Source organism: Microtus ochrogaster, chromosome 2 (genome assembly GCF_000317375.1).
Source record: "Microtus ochrogaster isolate Prairie Vole_2 chromosome 2, MicOch1.0, whole genome shotgun sequence".
NCBI lineage: Eukaryota > Metazoa > Chordata > Mammalia > Rodentia > Cricetidae > Microtus > Microtus ochrogaster.
Genome location: NC_022010.1, coordinates 95,427,171 through 95,446,387, shown reverse-complemented (window position 1 = coordinate 95,446,387; position 19,217 = coordinate 95,427,171). Strand labels below are relative to the sequence as shown.

Sequence of the window (19,217 nt, the reverse complement as noted above, 5' to 3'; positions counted from 1 at the left end):
GCCATGAGCAAAGCAAAGACTATTTCAAGGAGGTCACTGAGCCCAACACCTGTAGAACTGATGCTATTGCAGGGAGACAAAGTTCAGACAAAACCACCATGAAACAGAAAATGAGAGAAATGCCTCAACCTTTTCCACCCTGAAAGACATTCTTCCTATAAGATCTTCTTGTTTGAAAATGCAAGTTCCTTTACCTCCAGTGTCAGAAGATAAAAATGTATTCACTTGGAAAAAAAATGACTTTAAGTTAACCTAACCTTTTAAAAAGTGTGGCATATTGCTTGTAATATACCAATCTTTAACTGTGGATGGGAGAAAAATGTGAGACATAATTGAGCAAAGATGTTTAAGTCTCACCAGGAGAATTCCCCGAAGGGAACCAATGAATTGTGTAGCTTCAGAGAATGTTCAAATGCCATAGGTTTCTATTGATTCACAGTGAGGGTATGATCAGACAAAATCAGCTTACCTGGAAAGACAGAGTCCCCACTGCATCACAGACTCTCTTCTAATAGTCTTCCTTCAATTGATTATTGCTAAATTAAATCAAGTTTCAACATGGTGTAAGATATTATCATTTAATGAAATTTCATTGTACTAAGTGAAACAGCTGTCTTTCAGGCAGGGAATTCCCCTCTGTATGCCTGCTTCATAAGCTTGGATTCTGAATTGTCAATATCTTTTGTTGATATTTAAGGGTACTTTTTAAGATTAGTATTTCTCAGTAGTCTACTGAAAAGACTTAACACAGAATTATTTTGATTATTGATTTGCTCTGTATGACACATTGCACATTTATAAGGTCACTTTTGACAATGCCAAAGAGAAAGTCTCAATAACTTATTCCTAATATGCACATGTGTAGGATTATGAAAATAAGTAAGGGAAACATGTGTAAACATTTGTGAACATAAGACCTTCAAATACTCTGGCCCAAAGCTGGATTTTATAGATATTGATTCTACTGAATAATAGGATCATATATTTTCCCTGTAGGTGCCCTATAACTTGGTTGGAGAAACCCTGTGATAAGCAATACTTACCTCAATAGAAATGAAACATCAGAAAGATATTTCTGGAAAATGGAGGTTCTAGCCATCTTCAAAGCATCCTGTACTGCAGAGCTCTCACCTCTCATATCCTGCCATGACACGCCAGCAGCTGAGAACAGGACTGTAGGAAAAACAAAATGCTACGAAAGGCAAGGGAAAATACAAACAATACCCACCTTGTCTTCCAGATCCCAACTGCTGCTGCACTTTTTGAGACACTGAGTTTTTGTCCAAATGAATGGAATCTGTTGAAAGTCATTAAATACTCTCAAGATATGATATGCTAAGTGCAAGATCTTGAGCATCCCTCTAGAGCAGAGTGCACCTTACAAACACTTAGGTGATTTCTTTAGAACATGAGTTAGGCCCGCTAAAATATTCACCTGTCTATGAGTTTCATGGATTTTTCCATTCAAACAAACAATTTCCTTTGACTAAGAACCTAGACTCTGGAACAAGAGTGCTAAAATGAGACCCTAGCTTTATTACTTTTCAGTGTGATATTCTATTTCTACATCTGTAGAGCAGACAGCCTAACGGTACCTCTCCAATTAAATGAATGAGTGCATACAACATGTAAGCATTGTCTGTGCTCATTGCTATCACTATTCTCAACAGTTTTTAATGCCCACATACACATTGGGCATTAAGTGTACCTTGGGCGTACTCAGCCTGCAAGCACTACAAAGCGCAAAGTAAGAAAGAAGTAATCATCAACATTGTTACAGTGACTCTGCCTTCTAACTGATACCTGATAAGATGCAGTTCCTGGGGTCTAGGATTAGTTCTGATAGTAACTTTCATTGTCACTTTCTGGAGTCTCCAAACAGTCTGTACTGCAAGTTCCTCATCTATAAAAATGATAGTTTAGGTGAATCTATCTCTAAAGTTTCAGATAGCTTTAAATTGTCATACTTCAAAGAAAATTATTTCCCCTTAAGGTAGTTTTCTGAGGAAGGAATAATTTTCTGCAAAAAAAAAAAAAAAGGTGACCTCCCAGCCTTTGCATAAGTAGATCTTCTCTTCACTAAAAACTTAGACGTATCAGACTCTTTAAGGCTGAAACCACAAAACAAATGAAGAATCTGCCAGCACCCAGCACACACCTTTGTTGTGGAGACATGAGCTCCAATTTTCAGCTCTCCTGGGGCTGTGGAGTAAGTCCTAGGGGCTTCATAGTGACAGAATGGGTCTCATAAAACATCACCAAGTACAAGGTATGAGTACTGAATTGCTATCTGTCTCACAAGATCTTTCTCAGGGGGCTCTTCAATTGCCTAACAATCCTATCCAAAGCCATCTGTCTCTCTCCACGCCAACTCATGAGGCCTATTCTGTTAACCCAAGTCTTAAATAGACCTAAGAGCCAAATGAATTCCGAGAATGTCTGAGCATAAACAAACTACCAGAGCCAATTACAAAACTACTTCATTCCGTGTCTCCAGGCCCTGCCCATACCAAGGCGTCTACATGCGTCAGAAATGGCTTTAGCTTGAAAACATCAGTAATTTCCATGATGACATTCATCTTTGAAATAAATGGAAGGGTGTGCTGATGCAAATGAAGACAAATTCAGGGGAAAAACTTGAAATGTTATGGAAATTACAGAGTAAAAATGTAAAATGCCTAATCATAGATCACTATTCAAAAGAATGGAAATTCATATCTAAGCAATATGGAAATGTAGGCAGTATGTTTTAACAAAGAAAAGAAGATAATGAGGTAACGGGGTCTATGTATAGATGCATATATAATCTGTCATATATATAGTCTATTATTGATTCTACCAAAAAGCTGCATAAAAGACATGAAAATCATAGAACACTTTAAAATGAGATATGCAGACTTTGTTATCTAAAATACGATTGCAATGGGAATATATATATATAGTAGGGAGATCATTCTGATTTGAATATTGACTAGAAGAAAGCATTTGCATCCCCTATTTTACAGAAAATTTAGCCACAGATGTACTTCTTTTACAAACAAAGGAGAGAATGCAAGTGACGTATCCCAGACTATTCCTAGTAAATTAGTGTTGGCCAGGCACTGGAGCTTCCGTACCTGAAAACACAAAGCAAAGCAGCCACTGAAGTCCAGCGGTGGGAGGGAAGCTGAGTAAATTGTAGAGTCCTGGAAGGAGAGGGCCTCAGCTTTGCCCACGTGGACAGAGAAGCACTCTTCTCAAATGTTAATGGGTCGCTAGACAAGCATTGTTGATATTCATGTCCTTTCCTCCCTAACCAAAATCAAGAAGAGGACCTTGAGCCATGACATCCATCTGGCAAGGTCTCCTTGTCTTCCCATCAAAGCATCTCCACGTAATCTTCTGTAGTGAACTGCGCTCTTCTCAGCTTCCTGTAAGGCGGAAGCCCTAGTCTCACTAATCCAGTTCCGGGCCTACAGAAAGTGTCCCCTTTATTATTGGACCCACGAGGATGGTGAATGGCTTCAGGCCAGTTATTTTTCAGCACTCTTCTGCTGGTGGGTGTGCTTTTTTTCTCTCTACAGAAATCAAAGATCTCCACCTACGAGAAAATGTGGGCTTTTATGAGCAGCAGACAACAGAGCGCACTGGTTAAAAACAGCGATGAGGGGATCCAGAGAGTGCTGACCACCGACTACGCCCTGCTGATGGAATCCACCAGCATTGAGTACGTGACGCAGAGGAACTGCAACCTCACCCAGATCGGGGGCCTCATAGATTCCAAAGGTTACGGAGTGGGAACTCCTATAGGTAAGACGGACAAGGCATTTGCCAAGGCTAAGCTGGGCAATGCTGGTGGCAAGTATCCAACATATTGAGAAGCATGCAATATCTTCGGCACACTCACCAGGAAGTGCAATGTCCGAAAAAAAAAAAAAAGGAATGGTTTAAATTGAGGAATCTCAGAGGCTTAGTCTAATAAACTATCAACTACTATTTTTTATATCTCACCACAATAAGTGTTTAATATTTGTGTGATTTTTCATCAATATTAAAAAATGCATTTTCCTAATTATCCTCCATACATTATTTTCTTGAATATCTAAATGTACCTAGCTTTTAATGCCTTAAGTTACGTTAGAATATAAGGAAATTAATTCTACATATAGATGAAAATTAATTCTGAATATGGAAGGCTATTGTTCCATTCTCAATAAATGGGACAACAATGACAAATATGTCAAAAGAAGGGAGTAGAAATTAAAGTTTGAACTTTGCTCAGACAATAGAGTCAAAAAATCACTACCTAAAGCCTCCAGATATTCCTATTTGTTCTGTATAATATCACTGTGCTTTTTCGGGACCCTTTGCCTAGAAAGAACACACACTCATATACTATCCTCGTCTATGACAGGAACAGGAATAAACAGAAAAAGTGTCTATGTCCAGGAGACAATTACTGATGCTTTATACGAAGAAAAGTCTTCCCCTGTTGCCTCTCTCTATAGAACACTGTGCTTGTGGGCTTCTGCCATAAAGGTATCCTGTTCCTCTCAAGTGAAGCTTTGGTAATCCAAAGGAGAGAAATAAGGGCTTCCAGACCTGGGGGCTAAAGCTGCAGAAAGTGTAGTGGCTGCTGAGCCCGATAAACAAGAGCCAAGGGTAAACTTGACTTATTGTCCGTACTTGTAGTTTGTTGCCATGTTTGGCAGGGATTATGCAGTGTGACTGTCAATGTCAGGAAGGGATCATAAACTTCAGTGTTTACAGAAGCCAAGCAGGGATCATGAGTCAGGAGGGTTTGCTTTGCTAGCTAGGGAATGCTGTCAACTGCAGACTGTCGGAGACCATGGCTTGTCTAAGGGAGGCCTTCTCAGCAGTCATCTGAAGATCTATAAGACTTTAAGAACAAGTATGGTCAGATATTTCATTTTCCCACAAAACACAAAGTCATAATTTAGGTAAAATAAATTTGCGAAAGTTAATAATTTGACAACCAATTAATTTTGTTTTAAAAACCATCTTCAACCCATAATCAACAATATTCACCATGTTAATATGAATTAACCAAATAAAGAGCTACCATTGTACAAACAGTTTGTTAACTTGTTGGAAATATTAGCATATACTCTGAGAAACTACCTTTATTGTCACTGTTGTCTCTAGATCCTCAGAAGAACAATTACAGGGGGGAGCTGTATCTACCTTCTTGGCCCTCAGTTAGTTCTTTTGTAAGAATAGTTTGCTGGGTATATTGGAGTGTACTGGAGAATATATTACCTGAGTCTGCTTGGAGAGAACACCAGCCTGGGTGATAGATAACCAGTATAGAAGCATAGGGCATTGGACTGGGGTCTCCATTTGAGGAATACACTTTTACAGTGGGGCTAAGATTCTCTTATCCAGTTTTCTGTGCTCAATTTGCTCCATTCAAAGGAAGATTACCACAGTTGTGGGAAGTTTGTGTGAGCCACTGTGTATCTAATTTCCAATTGTGCTGTCTCTGCCATTCAGATAAAAGCAGCGCTGGCTAAAGGGTCTGGTCACAGAGTGCAGGGTGGCAGCTCTGGAGAGTAAGATTACAGCATTCCTTGAACAATCTGGGATCCATATACTTGTAAAGATCGTAATAGGAGATAGGCTCCATTTTCTTGTCTCTTTCTTCTTTTAATTTTTAAGAATTTCATAAAAATGTAAATGTAAATGCATCATTTCTTTTTCCCTTTCCTACCTCTTCTGTGTCTGCTTCCTCCAGAATTGACCACTTCTTCTTTCATCACTGCTGTTATACATACATATAAATACAGCCTGTTGAGTATGTTCAGTGTTACCTACATGTATGTTTCTAGGACTGATCACTACAGAATTACATGTAGGAGCTCATCCCTGGGGGAAACGAATTCTCTGAGCAGTTGTTCATTGCTTTCAGTTCTTATTCTAGGGTGAAATTCATGAGATTCGCCTCATCTACACTGGAGCGTCTCACCAGTGTTGAATAGCTCAGGTCTTATTCCGGTAGCCATTTTGAGATTTCCTAGGTGCAGTTTTCCTGTCATAGATAGATGGCAAAACATACATTGAAATGTTGGTCCCCTGCCTCTTACAATCTTTGCTCCTTGTCCTCCACATGTTCCCTGAGACTTGTGTGCAGGAATCGTGTGCTATAAATCAGCTAGGGGTGGGCACATACCATGGTCATTTGAGTCATCTGTCCACTGCATTTTGATTAGCTAGAGCCACTGGCCTTCACTCCACATTCTTCTCAGAAAGAGCAACCAAACCAGCCTTCGTAGATTCCTTAGATGCCTCTTCTGTGGCTGCTCTGAGCTGAGCAGAAGAAAGGTGTGGTCTGGTTTATCATCTGTTATTCTGGTTGAACTTTCATGAGATGTCACAAACAAACAAACAAACAAAGCTACTTAGGAATGGTTTGGGTAGAAGGCGTTGGTCCAAATAGCTCATTGGAACTAGATTGTTGGTTGACAAGAGCTTAAAATCTTGCTGAAGTGTTATCAGCAGGTGGAACTGCTCAACTCCAGATGATTCAAACCAAGGTGACCAAGAAATGCCACTGGTTTTTAAATCCCACAGTCGAGTCCTCCTAGGGATGAGCACTCCTGAACATCACTACCGCACTGGATAACACTTAGATTTTGTTGCACTTGTCTGTATTTGTTAAATGAAAACAGCCTCTACCTTCAGCACATGGGCTATAGGTTCTTTATTAAACAACAATCTATAAATCTAGGGCTCTGCAGTTTTGAGGCAAACTGATGCAAGTAAAAATAACTATTACCATATTATTGAAATTTTGGGCTAGTTTAGCTATCTGATTAGTGAGGTTTATGAATCATCTTCGGGCAATGTCTTGGTTTCATTTCTATTGCTATAGTAATAAAATAGCACCGACAAATAGCAACTCAGGGGAGGAGAGTTTATTCCAATCACAATTTTGTGCTACAGTCCACTCTAGCAGGACAATCACAGTTGCAACAGCTGGAAGCACCTGATCACGTCCACGGTCAAGAACAGAGAGACAGGAGTGCAGACCTGTTTACTTGCTTGCTTGTGTTCAGCTGGGTTTCTCCACTCTTAATACAGTTAAAGGGCCCCTGCATAGGGGTAGTGCTGCCCAACAGTGGTCTAGATCTTCCCATGTAACCAGTTTAATTAAGACCTCCCTCCCCACAGGCAAACCCAATGTAGGCAATGCTTCATTGTGCACCTCTTCCTAGGAGATTCTAGGCAGTATCAAGTTGAGAACTAAGCTAATCCATGAACAAAACAAAAACTGAAAAATAGGCCTGTCATACACACATACACACACACACGTTTTAAACATTTGAGAAGGTAGCAGAAAGTCTGTTGTGTCATGAGACAAAGAATTAGGGATTTTAGACATCCCCTTGGGGCAAAAGGAAATTAAGATAGGAGATAGTTTGGAGGTGATCTGTTGGAGCACAATTGCCTAGTAATGTTCTGGGTGTCTTCTTTAATGGGATAAAGCTGGATAACTGAATGACATTTAACCTTTTTAAAATGCCTTTGCAGTTTGTAGAAATACCAGGTCCCCTGAAGAAGCTCTCGGGGTGAGAGTCCTTGTGGTACTACTATTGGCTTAGGAATATTTTATCCTTTGGTTACACTTCCCCACCAGTGTTTAGAGCATGGAGGTGGTAACAAATTAACCTCCATTTGTTTAATAAATCTAAACCTCTACGGTCAGTTTAATTTGTGGTAACGAATTTAGCCTCTATGGTCAATTAAGCTTTTTTTATGAGGTGCTCTTACGGATATAGGATGAGTGTGTTGGCTCCTTTAATTTCTCTCTGCCAGAATTACATACCAGCATAGATCAAGGTTTTGCTGGCCATGCTACTTCCCTAGGAAGCACTGAAGACTTTCCTGTTATGATTGTCCTCTTTAAAGAATGCAAAGCACCTAGACTTTAACCTGTGGGGTCCCATGGCTTCTCTGATCAGGAGAACAGGCGATTTGCCAAAGTTTAGGACCCTTTTAGACATGCTGAAACAAAACATTGGCTGATCTTTCATCCCCTTAGCCTTGTGATGATTAGTACCTTTGTCAATGTGACCCAAGCTAGGGTTGGTAAATAGAACTTCAATTTAAAAAACACCTTCCAGGGCTGGAGAGATAGCAAGAGATTAAGAATACTGGTTGCTCTTCTAGAGGACCTGGGTTCAATTCCCAGCAAGTACATGGCAGCTCAAATCTATCTATAACTCTAGTTCCAGGGAACCCAACACCTGTGGCAAAACACCAGCGCACATAATATATCTAAAGGAAGGAAGGAAGGAAGGAAGGAAGGAAGGAAGGAAGGAAGGAAGGAAGGAAGGAAGGAAAAGTTCATTCTCAGCCTGTCCTATAGGTTAGGTCTGTATGGCATTTTCTTGAGTCATTACTGGTGTGGGAGAGCCTGGACTTGTGGTTCTGAGTGGCACAAGAAAGCATGTTGAGCAAGCCATGGGGAACAAGCCAGTAAGCCCAGCTCTTCGACAGTCTCCACTTGACTGCCTGCTTCCAAGGCTCGACTTCCATCAGTGGTGGACTGTATGAGCTGCAAGATGAAGTGAACCAGTTTCTCCCCAAGTGGCTGTTGATCATGGTGCTTGGCACAACAATGGGAGCCTAACTAGGACAACCACCATTGGATTTGACACCCAGGTTAAACACCCGGAAGATGAGCTTCACCAGTCCTGAAAATGAAGAGTCACTCAAACCTTAGCTGTTGCAACACTTAAATTCTGACTTTAATAAGAGTCAGTTTCCTAAGTAGTAAACAAAAAAAAAGCAAAAAAGAAATTAACTTTAGAGTATCTAAAGTATCTTTAAGTCAATTTTTAAAAATATTATAACTAATGGATCAGTAACAATATTTCAATGAAAATTCAGGAAGCAGTATTTGAAATGAAAAGGGCAAACATTATTTCAAATGTATCATCATCATTATAATTAACAACAATAATAATATAGACCAATGTATTATCAGTATTAGAGGCATATTTAAAATTTATTGTCAATTTAAAATGGTAATTTTTTTCTTTTAAGAAAAATGGTGTCACACAGAAACATACACAGCAAAATATCACATCATGAACATAGATGACAACTGGACCAATAGACAAGCTGACATAGAAACAATCGAAATAAGCAATTAGAAGCAGACCTTCAAGAATCTCAAAGGCCATATGACACAGAAACAAGGAGCAAAAAAATGTATCCCAAAGACACAAAGCTTAACCAATGAGAGCAGTGGTGCAATAGATCCAAAGTGACACTTACCTTGAAGACTCAAAGAAGAAAGTTAGTGAGTATCATAGGGAAAGGATCAGACAAAAGGATAAAACTGGGTGGCCATCTAATTCCCATGACATTTCCTGATGGAAATACCAGTGATCCTGGTAGTTCTCCAAGTGGGAATCTCTTATGTAATTCATTCAGCTTGTTTTCAGGCAGCTGATAAAGACTGTTGGACAATAACTAGATGGACATAATGATCATTTTGGCCTTAAAACAATATCCTATCTCCCTGACCCCATTTGGCCATCTCATTTCAGATAATATACATGACAGAAGATGAGAAAAATTTCCTTATGTTTCCTCACACTGGTTTAGTAAATGAAACACAAGTCAGAGGGGAAAAAAACACCAGGAATGGATGCCTTTGCCTTAATCTTTGCACTACTGGGAGCCCAGGGTTGATTGTGACACACTGTAGCAACTAGAGTTTCTTAAATCAGCCACCTTTAAGCTGGATTACCTGACACTGAATCTTTCTCCTCCCATCTTCTATCACACCTTACCTACCCTACCCTACCTCTTCTGCACCCCTCTTTGACACCAGGTTTTCTGTGTGGTAGGAAATAGAATGGGCATCACTCTGAGGGTGGCAGCATGCGAACATGAGAATTTCAATTGCTGTTCCTTTTAAAGAATACCTAGAGGCTGAGGATTCCACTCAGTGGTGGACTGCTTGCCCAGCAAGTGCAAGGCCATGGTTTTGATCCTTAACTCTGAAAATGAAATGAAAAAAGAATGGAATACTTGAAATCTAAGTTTTCTGGCAGTATAGTGGTGGTGAGGCTGAAACTGTGGGAGCTTATTCTTTCTGCTACTCTGCTGAGTGAATACGGCAATTTGTGGATTGCATTCTACCCCCACCACACAAACACACACACACACACACACACACACACACACACACACACACACCCATGAGTGGCTGACTCTGTGAGGGGTCTACAGTCCACGTTTACATAGTATGATATCTATTACACTGAGAGACCGCAACAGACTCATTCAGTCTCTCCTGCCAACTTTACCTATCACAAACGCTAATGTTAAAGAGCATCCATCTCCCCTTCCTAGATGACAAGAAATACACTCCAGGAATTTTTTATTCTGGTGATAAACCTGTCATGCTTTTAAAGCAAAAACAATGAGCGAATAATTGGAACAGATGGTGGGCTTTAGAGTGAACTCATCCACAGGGAATACAGCTGCTGGAAACATTTGAGAGATGTTGCTTTTGTGATGAATTTATACTTTAAGGAAGATCAGTTGCTATTCAGGAAGATCCATGGGTACACACACATTATTTTTCCCAAAAGATTTGCAAGAAGTCAGTTCTGATGTCACCCAGGACCACTTTAGAAGGAGCTAAAATTGAGCCTAAAAGATATGCAGATGTGAAAAGGTCTCTGCCACGTCTAGTCTTGTCCTGAGTCCCCGGAGACTCAGAAGTCTCTCCCGTAATAGAAGATTGGCAAAGTTGGCTCAGTCACAAGCTAAAATTGAAAACTGCTGCTCAGAGACTCTCAGGACAGAGGCTCTAGAAATGAGCCTCCTGAGGGATTTAACATCAAACTTCAAGAGAGTGAGAGCAGTTAAGATTTAAACAGGTGCCTGGAAGACTGGAAATTGCCTTCCTTAGAGACCAACATTAAGCAGAGATTGGATCTCCATCTGTCCATAATGTGTTAGGTCTCGCACAGCCTGAAGGCAGGAGGAGAGTGGCAGCAAGCATTTGTTGTGCACCCACTGCGTATATCACTATGATGACTGTGCAGCCATGGCCAGGAGTATTGCTCTCACGCTCGTCATAGCGCTTCCACGTACCTTAGAGCAAAGCACTCCAGGGTCTCTCATTTGCCTGTGCACTCTAGGGATATTAACGCTGCTAATTTTGTCTCTACCCATTGTTCTGGGAAATTTTAAGCAAGTAGTTGATATCTCTTACTCGGTTTTCAAAATCAATTTTTCTCAGCCAAAAATCCATACTCTGAACTGACAAGCTACAATACCCCCTCCGAAGTATTCCACTCCTCCTTTAAAGTAGGTTTGGAGTGCTGACAATTATTTTTTTTAAGTCTTATGAGGAAATAAATGACAAAATACTGAGCCTGAGCTTATAGAACTTTAGCTGTGGCATAGGACATAAGTCATCTGTAAGGATGGGAGGCAACCAGAAGCACTTTCACAGAACTAGCTCTGAGATGTAAGGAAAGAGGAGAAATGACTTGGATTCTTGGCTCCTAAACACACCTTCAGATTTTAAATTTCTTTAAATCTCTTTGACAAATGGTCTTGACTTTATTATTTTTTTTTAATTTTTCCTTGCCTTTAAGATAACTGACTTTGCAATTTGCCTCCACCAGGAATGGCTGTAAGCTTTGTAAGCAAAGGAAGCTTCCTACTACTGAGGAGATGAAATACTACCAAAACTGTCGCCATCCGGGGGAATAAACGAGTAAAGGAATCTTGTTTTACCTCTTTTGCATTGATTAACACAGGAATTAAGAGACTATGTCTCAATATATGTACTTTGGAACTTTCTATAATAATTTCCTTTATAATTAAAGTTTCAATGGAATTACGAGAAGACAGACCATAAATATTACCAAGTTCTCGCCATTGACTATTATAGCACCTCAGAATTATTTAGAATGTAATTTATCTCAATTGGAACACGAATCACTACAGATAAACCACTGTAAACAACATCTGAAATTTTTCAATGTCTTATGTTGTTGATTGTTTCACTCTTTTTACTCTTGGCTCTTTTGAAGAACCCGTCGCCACCCAGCTCCCAAATAAATCACACATGGAGTCTTATTCTTTCTTATAAATGTCCAGCCTTAGCTTGGCTTGTTTCTAGCCAGCTTTATTGACTTAAATTATCCCATCTACCTTTCATCTTTGCTTTTTCCTTTTCTTTCAGAATCTTACTTTCACTCTTATTCTGTGACTTCCGTGTCTGGTATGAGGTTGGGTGGCTGGCTCCTACTATCCCCATCTCCTGGTTCTCTTGCTCCTTCTCTTTCTTTTCTCAGATTTCTTCCTCTATTTATTCTCTCTGCCTACCAGCCCTACCTATCCTTTTTCCTGCCTCACTATTGGCTGTTCAGTTTTTTATTGGACCATCATGTGTTTTAAACAGGCAAAGTAACACAGCTTCACAGAGTTAAACAAATGCAACATAAAAGAATGCAACACATATTTACATAATTAAACAAATGTTCCGGACATAAACAAATGTAACACACCTTAAAGTAATATTCCAAGACAGCCTTGCACTTAAACATTCCTTGATTGTCATAGCTCAGTCTAGGTTAAAAGAAGGGATCTGCTTCATGCAACAGCCCTAGAACCCAAATTCCTTCTACTCCAGGACTCCTCCGTCACTGGTGACTTGAAAGTGTTTTTTTGTTGCAATGTATTTGAGGAAAGAGAGCAAGCAGGGCATGTTGGGAAGGGGTATGACATGAGACTAGAAATGTTATCCATCACTTTAGCTTCCCTTGTCCAGAAATATGGCCATAGTGGGACTCTAATGAACTTAGGGAAATAAATGGAAGAACAACAAAACTCAGCCACAAAAAGAGATCACCAAAAGGCCAGAAAAGGTAGAGTTGAAACAACAAATCTCATGACATATACAAGGATTTAGTGAAGAACTCAGCAGAAGCAGGAATGTCATAAAATTCCTATTTAATGTTTCATTTAGAATTAAAAAAAAAACACCCTGGGCCAGAGTGAACCTCAACATGTCACCTCTCCTTCTAACTAGAGTCTTCAAGATATAAGATTGGAAATTCCCAACTTTGACTAATAGATTTTTACATCAAGTTTGCAGCACTCTGGAGTATTCATTACTAAGATAGTCAAATGACTTGACATTGTCTTATCCCGTTGATGACCAACATCCAAATCATCCCCAACTTCCAGGCTCTCCTTACCGGGATAAAATCACAATTGCCATTCTTCAACTACAAGAAGAAGGGAAGCTGCACATGATGAAAGAGAAATGGTGGCGAGGAAACGGCTGCCCTGAAGAAGAGAGTAAGGAAGCCAGTGCTCTGGGAGTGGAAAATATTGGGGGCATCTTCATTGTTCTGGCTGCGGGACTTGTCCTTTCTGTGTTTGTAGCCATTGGAGAATTTATATACAAATCACGGAAGAACAATGATTCTGAGCAGGTGAGTCACCTCTTTCTAAGGCTGGGGAGTTTTACCTTGAACTTGTCTTAAATGTGAGAACGTGAAGGATACGTTCCCTCTTTGTCACAGTCTAGTGAGTTAGATGCCCAGAAGAGCCGTTTCTGAGTTAGAGCAAAGAGCATTGAACGCCTGCCAGGCGCTGCTGGCCCAGCAGCTCTATCAGTTATTAAGGGGAAAGAGGAAGAGTCTTGTACACTAAATCTAATTAGCACTATTTGGGATGACAGTGCGGAAATTCAAATCTCAGTTCATTTCTTCAACCATTATTTGCTCTTAAGATAGAAACTATAGGAAGAGCGAGCAAGGGAGGCATAAATCCGAAATTACAGGAGACCCTTGTGAGCAATGGGCCCAGCCCTTCAGTATATATTCTGAGCACTTGTGCTCTTGCGAAACAACTTCTATAAAAACACAAAGCAGTTTTTTAAATTGGGCATTTACTTACATCAATATATATATATATATAATGTAGAGAAAGAGAATTCATACAATTTCCCTACAAATATGATAAATAACAAAAAATTTCAATTTGAGACTTTATTTTTCAAAATCGCATCTAGGATAATGGACAATTTCAATAGTCAAGCCATTTTACTTATTTTATTTTTTAAAGGCATTCACACAGGGAACCTTAATGCTTTGGGGGAAAACCCACAATGACTATGATTTAAAATAATACCCCACTAAAAAAAAATAAAATACACAGCTTTAGGACATTGTACTATATTAATCCAGTAGTTTAATCTAAAGATACCACTAGAATTTCAGAGCTAAGAGCTCTTAACAAACAGCTTGTTTAATGCTATACTACCAATATTATGAAACTCTTAATAATTTTCAAGGTAGGACTTCATATGTCCATTTTGCACAGAGTCTTGAAAATTGTGTGGCTGATTTTGATTAATAACCAGATACTAGAACCACTTTCTTGATGTGAAAACTGTGTTTTGACTGCCTGACACTGGGCATAATTTGCTATAACCTTCTTTCTCTATGGAAACCCTCCCCAAAATTAAAAAGCAGTTATGAGGCAATGGGTCACCCCTTTCCTGAACCTCATTCTTGAAAACTGTCTTGAGGTGATAGGTAGAATGGACTGATCTGCCCTAACTTTCAATCCGCTCTTGAGGTGTCTTGTTTTATGCTACTAATTTGAAAAATAAACGCTTGTATATATTATGCTTTAATGTGCTGCTTCATAACTGCTGGCTTCATTTTATTTAATTTTTTCATTTAAACATTCATTCTTGCTTTTCATTTATTCACTTTCTGTATTTTTTCTCGTTTCTTTTGCATGCAAGGCTTTTTGTTTCTTTTATGGACTGCAGTGTAAACAAACCCATCCGACCAACTCCACTTCCGGAACTACTTTATCTACAGACGTAGAATGTGGCAAATTATTACGAGAGGAAAAGGGGATTCGGACCCAGTCCTCAGTCCATACTGTATAACTGAGTTTTTCAAAAGGTGTTCCCAGTAGAACTGTTTGTAATGAGTGTTGCTTGTGCCTGAGTCTACTAGGCAGAAATAGCCATCATGTACTTTCCCTTTACACTAACAAAATATACATACACTACTCCAGGCACTCCACTTGGGTCTCGGGGAAAAAAGTGTACTAGATACTGATACAGGGTTTTAGGAGAATATAGACTCCTGGATGCATGTATATACAAAAATCTCTTCTATCCAAAATTCTTGTCTTTCTGTTTTCTTTATGCATTAAAAGTAAAAATAACCCTTTCTTCATAAACAAAAATTGAGACACAACAGGGAAAATCACGGGAAAACGCTAATTCTGTGTGCACTTCTTTTCATCTTTGTGAACTTTCCCCTCCTCTTCCTGTCTCATGTGTTCTCTAGAGTTATATATTTCAAATTCCCTTTAGCCATGTCTTCTCAATAAGTATACAAGTAACTCTATAACATTGTTAATTTTTAATTAAATTGATCCCAAGGTTTTAAATGTATTATTTACTCAAAACTTAATATCATGGCTTTTAAAGATTCAGGGATCATCTCTGAAAGAATAATGGTTGAACTTGGATGCAAGGGGGATTATCTCATCTGAAATTCACTCGGGGATTGAGGTATAGGCAAAATGATTTCTGGACAGAAACTCAGCAACATCGGGTTTTCACACAATAGTTAGCTGTCATCTATAGGTGTAGAGCCACTAGGGACCTCATTTGCTTTCAAATTATGTACATTTCTTTAAAGAGCCAAGCAGAGTCCTAAGTATGAACTAATTCATGTCATCTTCTGTTTTCTGCTCACCCACACTCACACTTTGCAACCATGAACATTCTCTCACACCACACTATTGCATTCACCTAAGATAGAGTAGTGCTTCTTGCAGCCAACTTTTCTGAGCCTTGCCAAATTTACATTCATTTCCCTGGGCCCATAGCCATTATTAATGCAGTCCAACTGTGCTGTGGAGACGGGGAAGGGGGGAGAATTTCCATATGCATTAGCTGCGGATCTCTGCAGATTTATTTTCTACCTGCATTCAAAGTGCTGTAAAGAATCCCCACACTAACTCAGCTTGGTGACATAGAAGCCAATGGCAGGCTTAATTTGGTGTGTCAAGGAATGTCTGCTGCTTTCTCAGAGTTCACTCACCCTTCTCAGAGAGTCGGGGAATGGAACTATCTTTCACCTCCTCTCAATATGGGATCAGTTGGACTTTGTTCTCTACCGGGAAATTACTCCTTGTCATATCAAGTGATCCCCAGGAATATATCCCAGCCCAGGAATATGTTCTAGAGAGGAGTTGTTTGGCATCAGGGCAGCCACGTTGCATGACCATTTTAGTCACAACTCTTTCTAATCAATCTTATATTTCCTCAGTAAAGCATGATCAGAAAATTTGACTCTTGCACTGATTCTGTCTCCGACTATTCCTTTAAATAAATGATCTCTTATGAAAATATATAAAAATTATATTACTATGTATTTACTGTTATTAAAGTAGAAAAAATCTGTGTGTCACTGATCAGGATTTTTATTCTCACAGTCAAGAGAATCAGGTGGGATAAAGGCTCCATGCTTCTTAGTTTCATGACTTACTGATTCAGCATACAGAATCCACAAACTGCTTATGTTTATTTCCCAAGAACTATTTAGTATACCCACATGGATACAAAGTTTCTGAACCACTGATGATAAAGAAAAGTCAGATGGTGATAACTAGCAAAACTTACCTTTCAGAACAGCTCATCCTTAAAATGTGTTTTGGAGATGAATAAAGAACTAATTTCCTTCAAAAGTTAATAATAGGAGAGCTTGGAATATAGCTTGGCTGATGTAATGCTTGCCTGATATGCACGAAGCTCTGGGGTAGGACTCCCCAGTCCCAATCACGCACAAAACTATGTGTGCTGTCACAAATCTGTAATCCTAGCACTCAAGAAATAGAAAGAGAAGGATTAGAAATTCAAGATCATCCTTTACTATGTACTAAGTTTGAGGGATCCCTGAACTACATGAGACTTTGTCTCAAAAACAAACAAATAAATAAATAAACAATATTTTGGTATTGTTTTAGACTATACTATCTAATTCTGTTATTTACTCAGTATTTTATGGTTTTCAAAATGTTTGCCTATACAACATTACATTTGATCTTCAGAAATTTTAATTCAGCTTTATTATCATAAATAATAGCTATTAGAGTCCTAAACCTTGAGTTATGACATTAAAATTAAAAGAGAATTTTATAAATTATCCAAACTTAGGTTCAAGCACAGTCACATGTGTCATCATTGTAGGCCACTTACTAAGTATGTCCTAGCTTCAGTGCCTAACATCCCTCACTAGGAAATCGTTTCTAGAATACAAGGTTGCTTTGGAGTATTTCTGAGAACAGGTACCACTGGAAAGTGCCTCATTAATGATGTTTTCATGGTTAAACAACCCAAAAGGAACAACACTCTACATTTCCTTGCCAGGTGGCATTTTAGTGTTGTCATGGACAGAGAATTTTCAACTTCTCACTATCTCTCAAGCTCTTAAGTCATAGTGTATTTTCTATAAAGCACCTGAAAAGACCAGTGTGACACAGATGACCCTCTAGGAAACACAAGTATGTCAATATCAGTGTTTTGTGATTGATATCAGTGATGTTATGTCAATAATATCAATACCCATGATGATGTGGAAGACACTTTATACTGTGTGTGGTTTATAAACCATTCAACAATTAAGCAACATTTGGATCAAGTTTCAACTTCTCTAAGCTTCAATTTCCTTAATTTTAAATTAGAGTATTGTTGAAATATGGAGCAGTGGGTTGCATTCCCTCCCAGCTCCACAGCAGCGGGCTGCATCCCGCCACCCGGCTAGTTTTACCCGAAATAATTACACGGAAACTGTATTCTTTTAAACACTTCCTGGCCCATTAGTTCCAGCCTCTTATTGGCTAGTTCTTACATATCTATCTAACCCATTTCTAATAATCTGTGTAGCCCACGAGGTGGCTTACCAGGGAAGATCTTAACCTGCGTCTGTGTCCGGTGGGAGAATCATGGCGACTCCCTGACTCAGCTTCTTTCTCCCAGAATTCTGTTCTGTTTACTCTGCCTATCTAAATTCTACCCTATCAGAGGACCAAGCAGTTTCTTTATTAATTAACCACTGAAAGCAACAAATAGATACAAGACCCACCTCCATCAGAGTATAAACAGAGATGGTTCTTTTGTTTTCCTGCTGCTCTGACCCAAATAGTCACACAGAAACTATATTAATTACAACACTATTTGGCCAATGACTCAAGCATATTCCTAGTTAGCACTTATATCTTAAATTAACCCATGTCTATTAACCTGTGTATTGCCATGAGGCTGTGGCTTACTGGTACGTTTCTATCATTCTTCTCTTTCAGCAGCTATATAGCGTCTCCTTGACTCCACCTACTCTCTCTATATATCTATGTTCAGATTTCCTGCCTGGCTATTTTCTGCCCTGCCATAGACCAAGACAACTTCTTTATTAACCAATGGTAATAAAACATATTCACAACATACAGAAAGGAATGCCACATCATTCAATATGATGCTATACTATATACACCATGAGAATTAAATGAAGTCTAATCATGACATAGCGAATAAGGCCACTTATAAAGTCTTGATAATAAATGCTGTACAACAAATATTGCACGCTACAGAAAAATTAAATCTCTCTCTGGTCATATAAGCAGTAAGAAAAATAAATTCATCATGTTAAAATAAACCCAGATTTAGAAAACAGGAATACAAATGAAAATATATAAACTCTATTCAGTTTTCCCTGCACACATGTTAAAAAATAATAAAGTTACTCTATTCAAGAAAAGGGTCTGAGTAGGTAAGATATTAAGATGCATATAGTAGCAACTCTGAGCCCTCTCTCCAGATTGTCTGCTTTAATTAGTCTGAAGTTAGGGCAAGGCAATTGTTATCATTTGAGATGCTCAATTGATTCTAATAGTCAAAAAGAGTTAAGATTCAGTAATCTAAACACTAGTTTGTGGATATAATTGAACCTAATAAATCATTGATTTTTATGAATTGACTCAGGCTAAAAATAGAGCCACTAATCCTAAAAGAGAGGGAGTTTATATATTTAGCATCTGATATTCAATGGTCCCTTTATGTGAATACTCAAAGAAGAAATTGCATATCCTTAGAGACAGAAACTTTATGATATTCAACTCATAATCTCTACATTTGCTTGTAA

General features: G+C 38.9%; 1 protein-coding gene across 8 annotated transcripts in view; it reads left to right on the top strand.

The window, feature by feature from the left end:
• Grik1 (glutamate ionotropic receptor kainate type subunit 1) overlaps positions 1 to 19,217 on the top strand; it is a 379,400-nt gene that overhangs the window by 350,055 nt on the left and 10,128 nt on the right. For 4 of the 8 annotated variants that reach the window (XM_026787193.1, XM_026787194.1, XM_026787203.1 and 1 more), the window contains 2 exons: positions 3,564 to 3,789; positions 13,228 to 13,478. In XM_026787193.1, coding sequence (XP_026642994.1) covers positions 3,564 to 3,789; positions 13,228 to 13,478 — 477 coding nt within the window. Of the gene's footprint in view, positions 1 to 3,563; positions 3,790 to 13,227; positions 13,479 to 14,800; positions 17,029 to 19,217 lie in introns of those variants that run through there. The other 4 variants (XM_026787199.1, XM_026787206.1, XM_026787215.1 and 1 more) reach the window with 2 other exon arrangements.